Raw genomic sequence first — 16,139 nt, 5'->3', positions numbered from 1 at the left:
CTGCTCATCTTTTCTCTGCCACACTGATTCAACGCTTCTACTCATCTCCTCTCGATCCGTCGATCCGACACCTCTCCACTTAACATACCAAACCTCTAGCCAACTACACCAGTTGGTTAATAGAATCACTACAAGAAAATTAGGATTTTACAACACTTAAAAGACAACGCTTTTTTTAAAAAGCGTTGTCATTTTCTTTTTTACAATGCTTTTAGACTACGTTTGGTTGGGTGTAATGTAATGTAACTTGTAATGTAATCAAATTTGTAATGTAATGTAATGTAATCTTGATTACATTACTACGTTTGGTAATATAATGTATGTAATCTTTGATTACAAGGGTGATTACATTCTTTTGTTTGGTGTCTATTATTTTTTATAAGCAATGTAATTCGTAATATTATTAAATGACAAAAATATCCTGCGACCTAAGCCAGAGGCGGCTGTCGACGACAACTAGTGATGGCGGCCGCCGATCGCCGGTGGCGGCCGACGGTGGTCGCTGGCGGTGGGTGGCGGCGAGCGGCGGCCGCGGTGGACTAGGGGTATATTCGACATTTAAATTTTGGTTAAATGGTGACCTCGTAATGTAACCGGATTACATAGTATTTGTTTTGTAATCCAGATTACAAAACTTCACTACCTTTTGTAATCCAGATTACATTACATTATAAGTTTAAAATTAAACCAAACAATATAATCAACCTTGTAATATAATTTTGATTACATTACAAGATAGATTACATCCTATCAAATATAACTTTAGTGAAAAACGTTGTCTATTGATGATTTTTTTTATTCAAAGAGTGAAAAATGTTGTCTATTGATGTTTTTTTTTATCAAAGATAATACTTTTAAATCGGGAAAGATTTGGACCGTTGGATGTCACACTATAGAAGAGAAGAGAGAAGCCTAGGGCTTCAGACAACTTCCCTTCGTGTGTCTCCTCTCTCACGCCGAACGCTGAACGCTGAACGCCGAACGCCGCCACCCCTCTCATGCCGAACGCCGACCTCAATCTGCCGGTCGACGTTCATCCTCCTCCATCTTCACCGTCGGCCTACCGGTCTCGGCCTTGTGGCGATCTCGTAGGTAGCGCTCGATTACCTCTACTACGTCTCCCCGTCGTGGCACGCGCGGCTGCAGCCGACGTTGTGGGTGGTGCTGGCCCTCTCTGCCACGGTGCGCGCACCCTTCTACTCGCACTGGCCCTCTCAAGATTTCTAGCGTTAGGGCATTGGACACGGCTGAGCGAGTAAGTTGATTTGGCACAGGCATTTATGTTTTATTTGAATTTGTTACTTTCAAGCCTGCAACTCACGACTTTGGCGATGTTTTATTTGTATGAGAAATATAGGCACTCATGATTTTGATGTCTGGATTTGCTTGCGGATCTAATTCAAAGTAATCTCTTGCTCATGGATTCCTTGCTAATTTTTTTCCCTACTTTATTGGTAGAATGTGAGACAAGCTTCTCGTGCTCTAGAACAAGGGAAGGCTTTGATTCTAAAAGGTGCATCTGAAACAAAGAAAGAGCATGGGAAGGAATTGCTTGAAAAGCTGGCTGTTGGGATGCAAGAGATTGAAGGCATTATCCAGCAAAGAGATAGGGAGGCAGTGGCCCCAAAGCAGAAGGAACTCTTACAATATGTTGGAGGGTGAGAACTATCTTCTATTTTAGATATGGGTCAATGGTCTTCTTCTTTAATCATAGACTTTAGCTGCTAATTCTTATTTTGTACTTTGGTTCCTATCAAAAAGAGAACCAAACTTTTCTTGGTAACATGCCATTTATTTTGTTTTCATATGTATTGGTTGTGTTTCTTTTATTTTCCTATGTTGATGATATAATAAGCACAAACTGTCTCTCAAAGGTTGATGATTGTAATTATTGTGCCTGAACTTGAAAACAAACTATGTATTAGTATTGCAATTTGTTGAAATGGGATAATTGTTCAACCTCCCTATTTTAATTTGGTTCCTAGAATATTTATTTTCTCACCAAATGATTCCTGAATGATTTGGTGAATAAATAATTGTTCAGAGGCATAATACTCTTAATTAAGTATCAAGCTCAATAGGAAATCTCTGTAGGAAAGAATTGAAGCGTAACTCCATACTCACTGTTTAGTTGTTACTCGAGAAGCATTGCTTAAGTGTGTTAGGCTTTGCTTGAATAAGGTATACTTTTGTAGGATGTTACGACATACCTCCGAAATAGGATCCCTATACTATCTGTTGATCATCTTGAATAAACAAATTTTCTAACCCCATTTTGATAATGTTTTTAATAATCGTTTAAATGGCCTGCCAAATTGCAAATGGGCAAAGCTGCAATGTGCAACTATTTAATCATTTAATAGTTATACTTTATATCAACCTCACATCACAGTGCAAACTTTCTTTCTGACACTATATATCTTGAGTTTTCTAGCTTCTCACGGTTAGACAATCTGGCACTAGAAGTTGATGCAAGCCTTCATGCATGCTTCGTTCTCATATATAACCTTGTCATTCACTGCAGCTGAGACTTCCTGCGACATTGCATTTCTACAGTATTGAAGAGGATATGGTGGATGGTTTTCCCTTCGAGATTCCAAAGGAGTACAGTAATTTGCCTCTTTTAAAAGGAAAAGCAACTGTGGATATTAAGGTTAAAGTTAAGGACAATCCCAATGTCCAGGATTGCGTGTTCCGCATAGTACTTGATAGGTACAATGCCCCATTTACACTGCTAAGAATTCAGTCTGTTCAAATTTTTTTTATCTTAAATTTGTTAGTTCTTTTATTTGTCTAGAAGTTATGTAAGTATATTGAATTGATTTATATTTTGAATCTTTTTTTTTGCTATTTCATATTTCATGTCTATTATCTAATATTTGAATTTTCTTTGTTCATATATTCTTTTCTTTTCCCACAGAATGGATTTGCATCATTGCTTGAGTTAGTTTTGGGTGACAAAACTTTGACTAAGTCTGTATCTCAACATTGTGAATCTATAAACACCTACATAGAATAGATACTAGTTATCCCAGTCAGACCTTGCCATGTGGACTACATAAACAATCTTACATGTCATCTGCAAGGTATTTACTTTCCCTATATTTGTGTTTATGTTTAGTTGATAGTTTTATTTAGTTGTGAAAATTTCACATGTCGTTTGCTTATTCCTGTTGCCTTTCATTAAATATTAAGATTTTGGAAATTTCACATGCAGTGTCTTTTCAGATATTTTGAATGGTAAATAGAGGTATTCAGAAACTCTTGCTAAACAGCTCGGACATGGATGATTATAGGAGTAGCAACTACATGCTATGTGGCACTACATCCGAACCTCAAGGGTGTGACTGGAAATTAAGGACTTCGACGAAGAACTATTAAGAAGACTTTGGACTTTAAACGAGAAGATGATTAAAGCCAACGAGTAAAGAATATTCAAGTCAAGAGGATAAGTAGCATCTATCAAGATTCTTTAAGTTCATGCAATAAGATGTAGTCGACAGGAGTAGTTTTGAGTGTCTCCTAATTAAAATTTCTTTGTATGCAAGCAATTATGTTTGTTATAAAAGTGTAAGGATGATACTTTGTATATTGATTTTAGTTATTTATTTAATAATATTTTGAAATAGATTTATTTTCATTTATCTTTTATTTGTCTTTGGTATTAAAAGATAATATTTTAAAACTTCTTATCTTTTACTAAAAAAACAATGATTTTGTATGCATTGTGAAACTATTGTCTTTGCTAAAAAAGATAATATTTTTTATGCGTTGTCTTTAACAAAGACAATGCTTTTTATGTGTTGTCTTTAATAAAGACAACGCTTTAAAAGCGTTGTCTTTGTAAAAAATGACAACGCTTATAATTTTTTGAGCTGACTTTTAACAACAGTGCTTTTAACAACGTTTTTTCAGCCATATAGACAATGCTTTTAAAGCGTTGTCTATTAGCTTTTTTCTTGTAGTGAACATGGGACAGCACGTGAGTTATCATAACACGTAAAACAACATGGTCGACATAGCATGACCCCACACAATTTCTACTGTCTATATGCTTCTGCCCATCTCTTCTCTGCCATACCGATTCGACGCTTCTACTCATCTCCTCTTGATCCGCCGATCCGACACCTCTCCATTTAACATACCAAACCTCTGGCCAACTATACCAGTTGGTCAATAGAACGTGGGGCAACACATAAATTATCATAGCACGTGAAACAACATGGTCGACATAGCATGATCCCACACAATTTCTACCGTCTATAGTATATATCACGTGAGTGATACACCCTCTGATATGATGATATAACACTTTTTCTATGAGATATCTGATAATGTCTCATTAATTAAAAGCTAGAGAAGAGAGATATCATTCCATTCCTTCAATAATAATAATATAAAAGGAGCTCACTCCTGTGAGCAAAAGTATAAGCACACGTACACTCACAAACCACCAGCATTTCCCTTGTTCATCAACGTGCAAGGTAGTTACCCGTTGGCTCACCCATTGGTTGTCTCGGACAAGAACATATAAATTCGTCAATCTCACAATTCTAAGAGATAAGAGGCTATGCTTTACCGCGAGATACAATGAGTTGGGAACAAAAGGAAAGGATATGACAATGGAAGTTGCAATTAATGTTTACGAGCTTGAAAGTGGGGAGTGTTATTTTCTACTCATCAAGCGTGATTGAAGGGGAATTTTCTGTACCTTAACAAATGTGGAGTGCTCCTTAGTTAATGGTTGTTTCCCTAGCTCTTTATTAGCATCGATGCTCTGTTCCAGTCGCCACCTCGTAATTCCAACTTAACAGCGGCAGCGTGCGGCGTAGTTAGTTAAGGGAGCAATCACTTATACGGGATCAGTCACTTATTAGGTGCATGAGTCACCTAACTATTGTTTCGGAAACACATATTACAATTTATCTCTAACTATCTACTTTTTCATGATAACGTCGTTATCAGAAGCGTTATCTTGGGGTTTTCACATGTATTATTCCTCATTCCCCTCTGAATTGCAGATGACTAGAATCTGTATGGACTTACTGCCTAATGAAAAAGGAACAGGCAAATTAATAGGAAGCTGCCGCATTATCCCAGGAGTTTCAGTATTTTGTAATGCATATGCCCATTGCCAATAACTATAAATCAATTCCCAATTGTCTAGAGTCGACTCCCAGGAACTTCAACCATTCGAGAATGAAACTCATTAAGTCGTATCTTTAGAGAACAATAAAAATAACAGTCGGCAATGGATGTCACTTGATAAACAAATAACTGAAAGTTAGCAAGCCAAGAATATATAGAGAATGCCCATTAATCTCAAACAAGATGGAGACCTGACTGATAAACACAATCTGATCCTCAGCCATAAAAACATGCCACAACCTAAAACTGATTCTATCAGGTTCTTTTGGTTATTCTCAGTTCTCACATTGAATTTAGGGTGAGAATTTTTTACCAACTCAAAAGATTCAAGTCGAGTAGTTTGTTCTATATAATGTCAATTGAATAATATTAATTTTTAATGATTTTTTAAAATTTATTTGATAGAAGGCATCCAATGTAACTGGGTGAAAAAGCAAATGTCCGAAGCAGTAGATGCATCAAGACCTAGAAACTCAGCTAACAATGGGAAAGAATATATATAAGCATGCTGCAGTATGAGTTTCAAAGTCGAAGACAAAGAATAGTACCTGAGCAATGTGTTCAAAATCTTAGCTAGCTCTCTAGCTGATAAGATAAGCTTTAAACAAGTTGAACTACTATCCGATGGCACTCTTGGCTTGTGAAATTTTATTTTACATTACAATTTAGTATTTTGTGAATATATTATTATTGCAGCCTTGACCTATGGAATTTGATCAAGAGCATCCACAACCGTGGAACTTCTCCATAAGCTTTTTGTTATCATATCTACGTCACCTAAAAATAAAAAATATCATGCATCTCTCTACTATTAAAAAAACTCTAACTAACTTCTTTATAGTCTCATACTTTTTCATTATATTTTATTTTATTTTATATATAAATAAAATTTAAATTCATAAATTATCATTAAATAATATTAATAATTAAAAAATAAATTATATTATTAGAAATAAAAGACTTAAATTAAAAATATTAACTCTTTAAATTTAAATTTAAATAATTATATTAATTTAAAATAAAATAAAAATACGGCCCCAAAATGAGGAAGCTTCCTCCCATGTAAGGGAGCTCCTTCTCACATATCATGTTCACAATAAGAGCTCCTTCGAGAGGTCGAGGGTCTGCGGCAGCAAATGCGATAACATCAATATCTGTCCGTGCTAAACACCTGTTGGCGGTTCCAACCTTTTGCAACATGTTCACAATAAGAGTTAGGGATGGATTGACGAAGATGTTAGGGGACGAATGAATCATCTTTTGCTACATGTTAACAATAGGAGCAACTAGGCTTGGCCAATTTGTAGGACAAAACGACAAGTCCCTGGACTCTGCTTTATGTGCTCTCAAAGGCCTAGCGTGTTGGCCCTCACCAGTACAAGTTCACAGCCTCCTCTCTTTTAAGAGTGTTAACACGGGACTGCCTGATGATCCCTCTGTGGCTCTGTTCTCTTTGGCACGGATCCAAACAGAGGTGGAAAGTGCCAAGAAGCTTCCTGAGTTGTTCTTTCTCCATTCCAAACGGGCTCTGCCTAATCAGTGGACCGGTCCAATCCGGTCGATGGCTGGTGGTCCCTGCTGACCATAAAAATGGATAAAAAAGATGGCTTCTTCTTCAAACTGGATAGGCTTCAACAGTCTACGGCACGATCATGGCAGAGATCTTTATGGATGCCGTAGGAGCAATTGACTCCGCACACGTACGACTGCGAAATCTATCGGCCTGCACGAGAACATTGCCACACCGATCTACATGGTCAGCGTTATTAATGCTCCATCTAGATAACAGAGCACCATTTTGTCAAAGTTAATACACTCTCGTGGAGATGCAGAATACCCTTCTCAGAAACTTCTGCCACGGTGGTTGGACGGAGTGGAGCCTCTGCTCAATTCGAGTCCAAGTCAAGAAAATATCTGTGTAGGGCATCTGGGCATGTGAGTATGAAGCACTCGATCATGCAATTAAAAATCCAATTTGAATCAAAGATAGTGTTGGCTAATACTATATTCAAAAGATTTGGCACTTATAATCCACCTCTAGGCATTTATGTATATCCTAAGTTAAATTAAGTAGCTTATCGTAATCCTTAGATTAATCTGGTCTATCTGTGCTGGATGCCAAACTAGTTATCTTAGATTTTGTAATCCTCTTTCGAATTAGAGCTTAAACTATTGGAGGTGGACCACACAAATTTGCCTGGATCGGAAGAGTCAAACCAAACCGAGATCTACAAAATCTTTCGGTTTTATTGGGGAACTACAAGCTTGGTTTAGCGAAGTTATAAAAGTGGGTGTGTGCGGTGTTGGAGCCTACTTCGAGCAAAAGGTCGCCGAGGGGGAACGATAAGTTGGGGATAACAGTGAATCGCCTCATGGCTTTAGGATAAAGTGGGACCCTCCCAGGTCCACGTGTCTGGTGGAGTAGGTCGGCTCGATGGGTGAGTGGGTGGGTCTTGGATAACCCTCAGCGCCGACCGACCCGGTCAAACGTAATGACAAGCTCCCTCGTGACGTCGTCGTGTCATCATCGACGAGGCTACAACGTGTCGGCCATCTGGTTTCTCGCCCGCTGCCCCGGCCGACCTGACGACCCCTCCGCCGCCGTAAAGCCATTGTTTACGCAATTACGCGGCGGCGCCATTTCTGCTCCGCTCTTAGCGGGCGACCTGGGGGCCGGACTCCGATGGAGGCGTGCGGATCACGTGGAGGTTACCTCGCCGCGCTGTCTACGCGTCTAGTGTGAACGCTGTCACCGCGGCGGCGAACGTCACTGATACATGACTTTTCAAGGAATTTTTGAACTGATTTTTACGAGCAACTTACCCCTAAGCTAAGCTTGATGATTTCTTTAGTCCTTAAACATCGTTTCTTGGCCTTGCTCACCAAAAGCAAAACAGAAGAAATTTCTCGAAGAAGCAAGGACGAAGTTGGGTCCTTAACTTCTAAAATTTCCAAGTTAAAATTACTACTCGTCCGGATCACAGTTGGGTTGTGGTTTGGATAAGGTTGAGGTGGTTGAGGTAGATTGTCCATGTGGTTGCCCGTGGTTGGAGGTGATAGAGAGATGAATAATTTATTGTACCATTTATCACTATTAGAGAATATGGAAATGTTAATGCATGGAAATGTCATCGCACCGAGCAGCCGGCTCCACACATTATGATAACCGTTCTATGAAATAATTAAGTGAATATAATTAGAATTTTAAGATATTCAATCGTAATGGCTTCGGATTTGAAAATTGAAATATGGCAACGTACGACAGCCTTCCTAAATACGTAATTTAAAGTTAAACGACGGGAAGACTGAAACTAGACCGGCTGCTTCCTGTGAAATGCCCTATCCAGCGGCGAAAAGAGGGCCCGCATCCAGCGTTTTTCCAGTTCAAAAATCAAAACCCCCGTTTTCCTTTCTCCTCTATCCAGTCCTCTTCTCAGTTTCCAATTTCCTCTTCCCATCTCCTCCTTTTCTTATCGTCGTCTTCTTCTCAAAAAGGAAGTTTAGGGAAGCAAGAAAGGAGCAGATCCCTCCCGTTTATAGTCACCTTACCGGCGTTCCGATCCCTATAAAACCAAGTTCACGCACATCCAATGCAACCTTCTCTTTCCTCTTTCTTCCTCCTCCTCCTCCTCCGCGGCGCCCTCCCTGAACCACGGCCGACTGAGTCCTAACTCTAACCATACTGTCTGTGGCACGGAACCCTGATCCGTAGGGGATCGATGCTCTCCTTATCCTCGGCAAACCTTCTTGAGCTGGCCGCCGGCGAGGATTCCGACTTTGCTGCCTCCCCCCGCCGCTTTCCTCTGCTGCCTTGTCTCATGGATGACGCCGCTTCTATCGGCACGGACGACGACGCTCCCGCCTCACCGACGCAGCGGGAGCGGCGGATCGTTGTCACCCACCGCCTTCCACTTCGTACAGCACCCGACCCCTCCGCGCCGGTTGGCCTAGCCTTCTCTTGGGATCCCGATGCTCTCGCGCTCCAGCTTCGCGCCGGCTTTCCGTCCTCTTCCGAGGTCGTTCACGTTGGCACCTTGGCCGTCTCCATCGACAGAGCCCACCATGCTTCCGTTTCTCGTATTCTATACGAACGTTTCAGGTGCCTCCCTGTCTTCATTCCTGCCGATCTCCACCACCGCTTCTACCATGATTTCTGCAAGCACTACCTCTGGCCCCTTCTCCACTACCTCCTGCCCCTCTCACCGTCTTCCTTAGGTGGTTTGCCATTTGATCGTTCCCTTTGGCTCTCCTACCTCTCCGCCAACAAGCTTTTTGCTGACCGTCTCATTGAGCTTCTAAACCCCGATGATGATCTCGTGTGGATCCACGACTACCACTTGCTTGCTCTTCCGACCTTCCTTCGAAGGCGCTCCCCGCGTGTAAAGTTGGGTTTTTTCCTCCATTCTCCCTTCCCTTCGTCTGAGATATTCCGTACCATTCCCGTTCGCGACGAACTGCTTCGCGCCCTCCTGAATGCTGATCTTGTTGGCTTCCACACCTTCGACTATGCTCGCCACTTCCTAACCTCTTGCTCCCGGTTACTTGGCTTGGATTATCAGTCCAAAAGAGGATATATTGGTATTGAGTACTACGGGAGGACAGTCACTGTCAAAATTCTCCCTGTTGGGATTGACATGGGGCAGCTCGAATTGGTGATGTCTTCTAAAGAGACTATTGCCAAAGTCCTCGAGCTCATAGCAACATATAGCGATAAGATCTTGATGTTGGGAGTTGACGATGTTGATCTCTTCAAAGGTATCGGAATGAAGTTGCTTGCAGTGGAGCAACTATTGGAGGAGCATCCGCAGTTGAGAGGGCGCGCAGTGTTGGTCCAGATTAATAACCCACCAAGGAGTGAAGGAAAGGATGTGCAGGAGGTTCAGGATGAAATAGGGTCAATCTCTAAAAGAATTAATGAACGTTTTGGAAGACCTGGATACCAGCCCATTGTGTTGATCAATCGCACTGTACCAACCTATGAAAAGGCTGCTTTTTATGCAGTAGCCGAATGTTGTGTGGTGAATCCAGTAAGGGACGGCATGAATTTGGTTCCATACGAATACACAGTCTACAGACAGCTGAGTTCAGCATTAGCAGATGCTCCAAAGAAAAGTATGATAATTGTTTCAGAGTTCATTGGGTGCTCTCCATCTCTTAGTGGTGCTATTCGAGTTAATCCATGGAATGTGAATGCTGTGGCAGAGGCAATAAATTCAGCCATCACAATGTCAGACACTGAGAAACAATTACGGCACGAAAAGCATTACAAGTATGTTAGTTCTCATGACGTTCCATATTGGGCAAGGTCGTTTGATCAGGACTTGCAACGTGCTTGTAGAGAGCATTTCAATAGGAGGTGTTGGGGGATTGGGTTTGGAATGAGCTTCAGAGTTGTTGCTCTTGGCCCTACCTTTAGGAAACTATCTGTTGAGCATATTGTTGGCTCGTATCAAAAGACAAACAGTAGGCTCATCTTACTTGATTATGATGGAACAATGATACCACAGTCATCTATTGATAAGAAGCCAAGCTATGAAGTTATTTCCATAATAAATAGATTATGCACTGACCCTAAGAATGTTGTTTTCTTGGTCAGTGGTAGAGGGAAAGATGAGTTGAGCAAATGGTTTGCCCCCTGTGAGAAATTGGGGATCTCTGCAGAGCATGGATATTTCACCAGGTACTTTTTCATTGGAAATGAAAATTGTTTTTTCTTACAATTTGTTTTTTATTGTGATTATCATGACAAATCTGGCAGAGTGTCTTTGCTAACTGGTCAAATGGAACATAGGACCATGAAGCATGCATAAAATTTATTTGTCCTTGCACGAATAGTTGTCTAAGCTTTTGATGGAAGCATCTTTGCTTGCAAATATGAAGTTGCGTGCAATTTCACTCACAGGCTTCCCAATTTATTTTTCAGACACTGAGGATTTAAAAATGCAAAGAAATCCTCTTAGTCATGTTAGAATATGTGAATCCTATTGACAAATTTTCTTCTTGAAGCTGTACGAGTTTACAGATGCTCAAACTTGATAAACTAGAATCTTTACAAAATTGTAGTCATCCATCCTAGATGTTTCAGAGCGTGGATTTGAGATGTCATAAATAGATTTAGGTTACATAAGCTACGTCTCATTGAAACCATGCTGAAAGTTTGCATAATTTACCATGTCTACTTGTTGATATCCGATATCCATTAATTTCTGATAATGACGAACATAATTAACATCCATTCCAAAGTCTGAACTCAGTACCAAATCCATGCACTGGTTCAAATAATTCTTTTGTGACTGACTACTTGTTAGTCCTGGACTGTAGGTGGAAGAGGGATGCACCATGGGAATCTTGCATGTTAGCTGCAGACTTTAATTGGAAGAAAATGGCAGAACCTGTCATGAGACTTTACATGGAGGCTACGGATGGATCTGCCATAGAACATAAAGAAAGTGGGCTAGTGTGGCATCATCAAGAAGCAGATCCTGATTTTGGGTCATGCCAAGCAAAGGAGCTCCTTGATCATCTTGAGAATGTGCTTGCCAATGAACCCGTAGTTGTGAAAAGGGGCCAACATATTGTAGAAGTGAACCCACAGGTACGAATCACTGGATATACTTTTCATTACCTTTGATAAAGTATTTTGGTTCATATCTTGACAAAGAATGAGTTTTCAATGTAACATTCATGACTATCGTGATCAAACAAACTTAGCTTTCAAAATAAAGGTGCATGGATTAGGATTGACTTTTAGGATAACATCTGCCTACCAGATTTATGGATTTTTTTATTTTTTTGCACCATCCCTCGAGCATGTAACACTCTCCCGCTTTTTGATTAGAAATTCATTAAAAAGAAATCTAGGATATGCATGACCTTGTATGGACCTTGCGTATGTAACTAGACCTTCTTTCAATACTGCCTTTTCTGGTTCTGTTCAACCTTAGCTTGTCAAAATATGCAGGGTATAGGCAAAGGTATAGTGGTGGAAAATCTCATGGCAACCGTGTCAAGCACTGGAAAGGCACTGGATTTTCTTCTATGCATTGGGGATGACCGGTCAGATGAAGACATGTTTGAGAGCATTAGCAGTTACATAAATGATCCATCGGTCCTCGCAATTAGAGAAGTCTTTGCATGCACAGTTGGTCAAAAACCAAGCAAGGCTAAGTATTATCTCGATGATACAGTAGAGGTTATAAAATTGCTTCAAGGTCTTGGCAATGCATCATGTGTGCAACCGCCCACATCTGAACAGCTTCCAGTCGCATTTGAAGGTTCTTTCTAATAGCGTGTCTAGTGACTGGTCAAATATTTCCAAAAGAATTCAACTTTCTTCCAGGTCGGGCTAAATTAACCACCCATCCGAGCTAATGGAGAAGGCCAAGGAATTGGATGTGAAAAACCAGGATCATTTGAATACGACTAACTTAGCCTCACAGAAACCTGTTTCTCACCAGATCAGCATACCCATACCAAAATTAATAGCTTGTATTCCAGATTATAATCCGTGTAGACGTAAATATGTCAAAACTCTTTTTTTCCCCCCTTTATTTGCTCTTCCTTTAATTTGTAGAGGATTACAGAAATATAATTTCACAGTGTTCTTCCAATATAGAAGGATTTTACGAGGTGTACAATTTCACAGCATGTTCTTTTTTGTTAGTTATTTTGCTCTTGCTTTGCCAAACGGCATGCTTTAATTATTGCCTGCTCGTGGTATAAAAGAGAACCCAAACGTATGGTACCAACCAAGATTGGATAATCTTCTTGCTTGCTTTGTTTTACTTGTACCATTGGCATGGTTTAATTAGCAAATCTCAGGGAATATTCTTGCTTTGTTTTACATAGAACTCTTTGATTGAAACAATGATGCTAGTATTTTGTCTTACATGAGATTGTTGTACATGGAGTGTGTTTAGCAAAGAGAGCCAATTATGACTTCGGCTGACCAGCTTCTAACGATGATGAACAGATAAGTTTCGCTTTAGCCTTAACCACGAGATGTGAGATTTAAAACTAGAATGATAAAATTATATTATTACACTGATTTAAAATGTTGGTTGGTGGGGAAGAAATGGACGAGGGGAATCGAAGAGGGAACACAAATCTAAAATCGTTTACCAGAAAAGAAAATGAAATTAAGGAAAAATTTCTGACGAAGACAAAGATAAGAACAAATGAAAGTGGGGAATACAAAAGAGGAACACTTGTACGGTTGAACCAATTTCTCACGTTTGCAACTCGATCCGTGGTCAATCCAATCTTGGTTCTTACTCCAATAAACGTCGTCATAAAGTCAACAGAAAAAACCCGCATGCTGCATTATTTTTAAGTCAACCACATAATTAATTGAATTCGGTAAGATTGAGTGATTCCCAACCGGGAACTACGAAGTGGACTAATACTTTCCGTGTGGCCAAGATCAAACATTAATAAAAATTCAATTATATAAAGAAGATTGTGTATCAGAATTCATACGCCACCACACCTCCTTTATCCTTTTATAGTGAAGAAACTAGTTTTACTTGATCTTCTTCTCCTCAAGAGATAAACACTAAAACAATGATAAGAACACACGTAAATATACCAATGTTTTTGAACAACTTAAGTTTTTTCCGTCTAGATCTCGTAGATCCTTCCCAACCATAGTAGTTATCAGAATCTTTTAATTGACGTCTACTTCAACAACGTTTAGAATTGTATGCGAATTAGTCTTTGGGGGTTTGGATAGACGTGAGGAGTTGTAACTCTATTATTCTCTGCCACCTTTTTGCTGACTTTTAACAGAGGGATGAGTTGATCAATCTGTGTTGGACTAAAATTGTTGGACGAATTGGGTATAAAATAATCCAATTCTTTATCTGGTGGCAATTAAAGGGCGATAAATGAGAAGTAGTGGCCTTGCATTATTCCTTGCATGTGGCCATGTCGAACTGTATCTGGTAGAATATGAAAAAAAAATAAAAAATCGATTCAACCAAATCTAAGTGACTGGCACACCATGCATAGGCATATGCCATCTTGACGTTTATCCAAATTTAGAGCCTTTACTACTCTAAACAACAATGTCGGGTTGGATCTCTGGCATCTCAGTTTCACATGGTACTTTGAAGACAGAAGCAGATCATGAGCACTAGCTACCAGCCAACAATGTCGGGTTGGATCTCTGGCATTTAAGTTTTTTTTTTGTTGACTCCAATTGATGGCTCTTGTGTCATCGGGAATGCCACTTTTTCCCCTCTGGTTGCATTAGTATTATCTGTCTTCCGGTTAATTCGATCCTACCTTTAAGGGCACTGCCCTCACCTCTCACAAAAGAGGTGGACCCCACAGACATGCAGGTGGGTCCCACCCACTTGCATGTGAGAGGTGAGGGCAGTGCCGGTACAGGTAGAATCGAATTTACCCTGTCTTCCACTTGCCACTAACAACACAAGCTGGCACACCGTGCTCCTTTAAAGTTCCAAAACAAGCTTTAAGCGACAAGAAATAACTGCTGGTGATTGGTATCGTTATGAAGCCAGTTTGGAGAATGAAGCCATTTGGATGGATCGACCTTTTTTACTTTTTCTTTCCCCTACTGGATGAGCTATATATGGAGAACAGTGGCGTTTGAGGGTCTACCGATGTGCAGAGAGCTGAAGGGAAACAATTGCTGTTGTTTTTTTTCACAATGTGGTAAACTTTTCGAGTGATTGTGGTCTGACCTAACTGAGAATGTATTCGATATCTTCCTATTTTAGCAACTACTTGAGCTCCCAGATCTTGGACCTGATTTGATACGTTTGGGCCGTGGCCAACACCAGAAGAAGCATGAGCTCGCCGGGCCAAGTCGGGCACGAGCTGGCGTCCAAGGGTGAGTTAAAAGCAGGCAGTTTCCTATGCAGAAGTAGTGGATAAGTGGGCTTGTGCCATTTCCATTGAATGATGGTTTACCTAAACTTATAAAGTTGTCTCATATTTAGCTTTTAAAACATCTAAATTGAATGTGTTGAAATTTTAGATATAAAATTTCACTAGAACTTTATCTACAAATTTCTGTTAGTCATGTTATTGTTCGCTATTTAAGTTGATTTGTAAATCAATTTTTGTAAATAAATATAAATGAATAAAAAAATTGAATACAGATAATATAAAATCGTTTTTTCAAATTGGATCACAGATAAATAGAGCCTCTATAAATATGTTGTGTGAGAGTACACTAATTTATATTCATTAGATAATATTATAAATATAAAATGAAAATGTTTCGGCACTATTAATATTAGTTTATTCGAATTAAAGGTAGATTCATTATTTTAACAGGTCCTATTTGTATTGACCCTATATATATGGAGGGAGATAAATATAGGTAAATAATCGTTAGGTATATGGTAGAATAAATCTTAAATCGTCAGTTCTTAAAAATCAATCCATGATTATTATGTCAAAATATCATGCATTCACTATCTATTATAATCAGTGGCGGGTCCAAGAATTCAAGCATAGAAGGACGATTTTTACACGAAATAAGGGACAGTATCATCTATCTCCATCGGTGGAATCACATAATACTAGGGGTTCCACAGTCGGTAAAAGAGCCCCCCTCAGCATTGGATCCACCTCTAATTGTAATATACTATTAATATTAATTTATTAGAGCATCTAAATAATTTTCCTAAACATAAAATTTATCTAAAATTTTATATTTTGAATTAAAAAATTCTTTATATCAATTACCTTGCAATTCCTTAAATTTAATTAATAATATTTCTTTAAATTTCTATTACTTAAATATTGAAATATTATTTAATTTATGAGTGAGAAAAAATTAAGGAAATAGATTGGGTAATAAAAAAAATATTACATAAGGAGAGATAAAAAAAGTAATAAAAATAAATAAAAAAAATATAATATAAAATGAGGATAATGGAATTATTTAAATTTAATAAAATAAATAATTTATTATAAATTTTAGAGATATCATAGGCAAAAGTGGTGTACATATTTTA

The 16,139-nt window shown here is 39.1% G+C and overlaps 2 protein-coding genes across 10 annotated transcripts; both read left to right on the top strand.

The window, feature by feature from the left end:
- Window positions 1-896: 896 nt before the first annotated feature.
- LOC122019799 (peptidyl-prolyl cis-trans isomerase CYP38, chloroplastic-like) lies at window positions 897-3,618 on the top strand. Of its 8 annotated transcripts, none has more exons than XR_006122044.1 (4): window positions 897-1,255; window positions 1,459-1,658; window positions 2,525-3,086; window positions 3,229-3,618. XR_006122044.1 is itself a non-coding variant. In XM_042577349.1 (4 exons), exons 2-4 carry the CDS (start codon window positions 1,573-1,575, stop codon window positions 3,242-3,244), a joined length of 258 nt encoding a protein of 85 aa, XP_042433283.1. In that variant the 5' UTR covers window positions 898-1,255; window positions 1,459-1,572; the 3' UTR covers window positions 3,245-3,618. The 8 variants fall into 8 exon arrangements, 3 of the variants coding, with proteins under 3 accessions (XP_042433283.1, XP_042433266.1, XP_042433275.1); XR_006122042.1 differs by having other exon boundaries at window positions 898-1,255; window positions 3,218-3,618; XM_042577349.1 differs by having other exon boundaries at window positions 898-1,255; window positions 2,557-2,712.
- Window positions 3,619-8,559: 4,941 nt separating this feature from the next.
- On the top strand, window positions 8,560-12,790 carry LOC122019788 (probable alpha,alpha-trehalose-phosphate synthase [UDP-forming] 8). 2 transcript variants are annotated; one of them, XM_042577312.1, is made up of 3 exons: window positions 8,563-10,828; window positions 11,470-11,743; window positions 12,110-12,790. In XM_042577312.1, the coding sequence occupies exons 1-3, from the start codon at window positions 8,868-8,870 to the stop codon at window positions 12,431-12,433; spliced, it is 2,559 nt and encodes an 852-aa protein (XP_042433246.1). In that variant the 5' UTR covers window positions 8,563-8,867; the 3' UTR covers window positions 12,434-12,790. The 2 variants fall into 2 exon arrangements, with proteins under 2 accessions (XP_042433255.1, XP_042433246.1); XM_042577321.1 differs by lacking the exon at window positions 12,110-12,790 and having other exon boundaries at window positions 8,560-10,828; window positions 11,457-11,592.
- Window positions 12,791-16,139: the final 3,349 nt, after the last annotated feature.

This window comes from Zingiber officinale, chromosome 1A (genome assembly GCF_018446385.1).
Source record: "Zingiber officinale cultivar Zhangliang chromosome 1A, Zo_v1.1, whole genome shotgun sequence".
Lineage (NCBI taxonomy): Eukaryota > Viridiplantae > Streptophyta > Magnoliopsida > Zingiberales > Zingiberaceae > Zingiber > Zingiber officinale.
The sequence above is the reverse complement of the archived record's forward strand: the minus strand, read 5'-3'. Positions and strand labels throughout refer to the sequence as shown.